Below are 4,499 nucleotides of genomic sequence, written 5' to 3' on the forward strand. Positions count from 1 at the left end.
AACAAAAAAAAAAACCCTGTAAAGGAATTCCCTTTCAAGACAGACTTTTTTTTTTTAAGTGTAAACAAGCAGTAAGTACATAAACATAACATAATTTAAAAAACAAAATTCCTGTCAAAACAAACAAACAAACCATGAACTAGTTAGTAGTGCAAGCAGAAAAAAAATTATTCTACTTTTAATGATATATTAAATGCACCTATTGTGGCTTATGTTAAATGTTCTGGTTGTCTACACAGACTACAGTTCTCCTGCTGTTGATACAGAGAACATCAGAACAGCAGAATTATGTCTTAAAGTAGCTGATACGCAAGACACTTTAGTTCAGGAACACTGAAATGTTGATTTGATGCATCTCACTTTAAATAAACTATTTCATATTTCAATCTGTCTGCCATTTTAAAAAGCAATACATGGCACCATAACTATACGATGATGTTTATAGAGTCTACTACCTGCACACAATAATTCAACTGTGGTATCAAGAGAAAAAAAAAAAGTTTAACTCCACTAACCTTTATTCATTTTCTGGCCAAATTAAACAACCAAGTTTGTAAGAAAAGAGGAAATAAGTGCACATCCTACTCAAAATCCATATATGCCGGGAACTCAAAGAATCCCAATGCTGCACAACACAATACTGATTTAACAGTAAAACACTACTGAGACTGGGATACTGTATCATATCCATGTCTAAGGCAGGATCATAAATGAAAAGCAATTCTCCAAAGAGGCAATGCTTCGTATTGCACAAGTCCCTTAACATAACTGCACATAATTGTGCTGGGAGTCATAGAAAGAAAATGACTAAAAAAAAATGAGATTGGCAGATGGACATAAATTAGGATTGAAGTGGGAAAGCTCAGCGAGAGAGCACACAGCAGCCTGGGAAACTGCTGTTCGTCAGGGCAGCATAAGAGCCACCGGGTGAGTCGATCAGTAGTCAATGTAGTGGATGTAGTCAAGCTTCACGCTGAATCTGAGACGGCTCCAGCTGGCACGTTTTGTTTTCTCAGTTTGTGGCTATAACTTGATGTTGTTGAGGCCTTTAGAGAGGCTCTGTATGTAGGCCTCATGGATTGCACTGAGGAAATGGGCGTCATTCTGCAAACAAATATAGGCAGACAATTGAAGACCAAAGTGATTTGATGGACGAGTCTTTCTTCACTGTTGGTTTGTGAGCGTGCATGTGTCAGTCTGTACCTTTATGAGATGTATGAGCGTATCTTTAAGCTGGGTGCGACTGTACAGGGAAGAGGGCAGGTCTGCTGTGGGAGACGTCGGGGAGGCGGGGTTCTTCAGTGGCTCGGCTGTCTTGGTCATTGAATGCTGGAACACACTAGGAGACAGCAGCAGTGAAGACTCCTCCCCCTGGACAGCTGGCCCCGCCTTCACATGATAGAGAGACATCAATCATAATGTTACTGACACCAAACAATACATCAAACCTGACCATGCTTCTTAAAAGTGCACCTACTGGAATGGGTTTGACCAGAGTCGAGGACTGTGTAAACGCATTCGCCTCTTTACTCTGTCAAAGAGAGGGAGAGATCTTATGCAAAAACAAGATACACTTCTAAGCTTTATTTTAAAGGGGTCATATGATGCGATTTCAAGTTTTCCTTTCTCTTTCGAGTGTTACAAGCTGATTGTGCATAGATAAGATCCCTGAAGTTGCAAAGACTAAAGTCTCAAAACCAAAGAGATATTCTTTATCAAAGTTAAGACTCTGCCACGCCCCCCTAAAACGGCTTGTTCTAACACGCCCCCACATATCTACCTCACTATGTGGAAATATTTGTGTAATTTGCCGCCCAAATGTTCACGCAAAGAAAGAAGGCGTGGTTTCAGTAACCGCAGTTAGTGTTGAAGCAGCCATGTCAGGGAGATGCTGTGTGTTTCTAGGCGAAAGCAAAAGCACTTTATTTGGCCTTCCGAAAGTAGATGCATTTAGGAATCTTTAAGATTACTTACAACAGAACAGCAATGCATTTTATGGATGACCGTTTCGTGAACCTAGGAGAGGAGGTCATTCTGACTTTGCTATGACAATCTGGCGCTTCTGAATCAGCTACTGTTTTGTTATTAGTTTAAGTATTTGCTATTGACTGTTCAAATGCGGAGTTTTGCGCATCGTGTGTGTGTGTGTGAGAGAGAGAGAGAGAGAGACAGGATCACATCACAGTGGAGTCAGCTTTCGTAATCGCGGCTTGTGTACTGCAAATACATAAGAGCTTCATCACTGTGTCTGTCACGCGACTCTGTTCCCCAGAGTAAAGACATTGCTCTGTCTTTACATTTATTTTGAAAGATGAAGCTCGTGATTATGGTAAGGGGCGTTACATTTCCGACGAGTGCTTGCTGTGTTCGGCCAATCACAATGCACTGGTTCAGCTGGCCAATCAGAGCAGACTGCATTTGTCGGAAGGAGGGACTTTGTAGAAAACGAAGCGTTTGAGAGAGGCGGGGCATAGAGGACCTACAATAATGTACAGTATTTGAAAAATAATGTGTTTTTTGAACATTAAAGCATGTCAACATATTCTGTTACACCAAATACACAAAATAATGATCTTTAAAAAAGCATCATATGACCCCTTTAAATGGTACATGTTCTCTTTGTTTTCCATTAACGTATGTCAAAATGAATACTTGAACCACTTTTCTCTAGTTTTTACACCTAATAACACCTGGTAAAAGGACTACCAATGAAAACTAGCCTTCGTGTTAATTTGGGTACATTTACATTCATAAATGTTGATTAATGTACACTGTCCCTTTTTGTGAAACAAATAAACAAACAAATCTAAATCATACAAACATGCTCGGTCTTGCCTTTTTACTTTGTTTGCAGTGAATGGGCCTTTACACTTACAAAAAATAACTTGATTAAAAAAAACTAAATTACATAAAGCAACCCCAGTATAACGCTATATTTGTCTGAAAGAAAGAGCCACAGCCAGCTGAGGTTTGAAAATGTAACGCAACAGTAATGCAGCACATTACTTTCCATAAAATGTAAATAACATAATTAGCTATATTTTATGGAGTAACGTAATACTACTCCAAAAAAGTAACTTTAGCCCAAAACTGCAGGCTGCTCGCAAAAATTTAGAACATGGCCAGCGTAGTCTGATTCACAAATGAATTGTTTTAATTAATTGGTTCTTTTTAATGAATAAAAAAAAAAAACTTGGTTTGAATAACTTTAAAATTGATTGATTAATGGCTTCAGTAAACAAAGCAGGTAGGCTATGCAATCACAAAATAGTTTAGACCTTGTTTCCACCTGTATTTAGCGCTAACCACACAAAACGCTCCTAACCCGTTCGTCCACACAACACGTTCTAACCGTAACCAGGTGTAAAGTATAAAATTAAGATGTATGATAACGCAATAGGGAAACTGCAATTTGTTAGTCCTGATAATGCCAAGTCTGATTTTACCAGTAAATTAAGACAGGGACTACATTATTTTTCTAGATAAGCATGCACTGCCAATAAACATGTTTTAAAATAATAAAAAAAAACATCTATGTAGCATTTTTACGAACGGAACTTTTTTAAAGGGGTCATGAACTGAGTTTGTTTTTTAATTTTGTACTGTTATCTGAGGTGCACTTATAATGTTATCAAGATTTTTACACCAAAAAACATCATAATTTAGAGGTAATAGGCTATTTTCTGTCCTGTTCTGACCCCCCTCATCAGAACGCTCTGTTTGAATAGGCGTGGAGGATTGTAGATTCTGAAGTAAACGCCCACTGCTGTGATTGGCTAACAATTGTGTATGTTTGACAGCGACATTCCTCACAGATGGACGCTGCTGTGATTTAGATTAAAAACACAAATAACTCAGAACATATCAAACGGTCTGCCGGATCTAATATAGTCAGCAAAGCGTCGTCTTTTAGTTTCAATCTTTCTGAAAATCCTGTGTTGAATTGTGCCTTGTTTGTAAACGAATCCGCAGTAAAATGAAGTGAACAAAGGACCGAGTTCTTATTGACGCGGTTTGGATCTTCATTTAAAAATAAAGTTCATTCACTCTTTCCTAATGTTGGGATCAGAAGGAAGGCAACACAAACACGGAAAAAATTTTTCCACAGCTTGGCACTGCACAGTGTCTTCTTGTCTTCAGAGCATCTTTATCGTTTAGTTTCTGCGTAGACGTGCACATTCGCCTCTCTTGTAAACACTACATGCGCAAATCAGTGGGCGGGGCTAAACATACATTGATGTAGAATCGGTGGGCAGGGCTAAACAGACAATAGGTGCGTTCGACTTCATGCGGCGCCGCGCAAACCGATCGGCGGCTGACTTGAAGCAGTGAATGTCGGTTAGAAATTTAGTCCGACTTGAACCGGCGCCGACGCCACGTCACTGTCACGTGTGGCATCAAAGTACCGCGATAGCGTTTCGAGAGCAGCTGGCTGACTCAGCTGGCGCAGCTTTTTCAGAGCGACTGCAGGAGCGCTGATGACGACACAGCTGTTTCAC

At 39.6% G+C, this 4,499-nt stretch overlaps 1 protein-coding gene across 3 annotated transcripts in view; it reads right to left on the reverse strand.

Moving 5' to 3' along the window:
• Positions 1 to 500: 500 nt before the first annotated feature.
• LOC107711791 (mRNA-decapping enzyme 1A-like) overlaps positions 501 to 4,499 on the reverse strand; it is a 9,600-nt gene continuing 5,601 nt past the window's right edge. For 2 of the 3 annotated variants that reach the window (XM_016516840.1, XM_016516839.1), the window contains exons 6-8: positions 1,478 to 1,531; positions 1,204 to 1,389; positions 501 to 1,104 (exon numbers count right to left, since the gene is read on the reverse strand). In XM_016516840.1, coding sequence (XP_016372326.1) covers positions 1,024 to 1,104; positions 1,204 to 1,389; positions 1,478 to 1,531 — 321 coding nt within the window. In that variant the 3' untranslated portion in view covers positions 501 to 1,023. The remainder of the gene's footprint in view (positions 1,105 to 1,203; positions 1,390 to 1,477; positions 1,532 to 4,499) is intronic. The other variant, XM_016516841.1, reaches the window with a different exon arrangement.

This window comes from Sinocyclocheilus rhinocerous, unplaced genomic scaffold (assembly GCF_001515625.1).
Source record: "Sinocyclocheilus rhinocerous isolate Xijiao unplaced genomic scaffold, SAMN03320098_v1.1 scaffold958, whole genome shotgun sequence".
Classification (NCBI taxonomy): Eukaryota; Metazoa; Chordata; class Actinopteri; order Cypriniformes; family Cyprinidae; genus Sinocyclocheilus; species Sinocyclocheilus rhinocerous.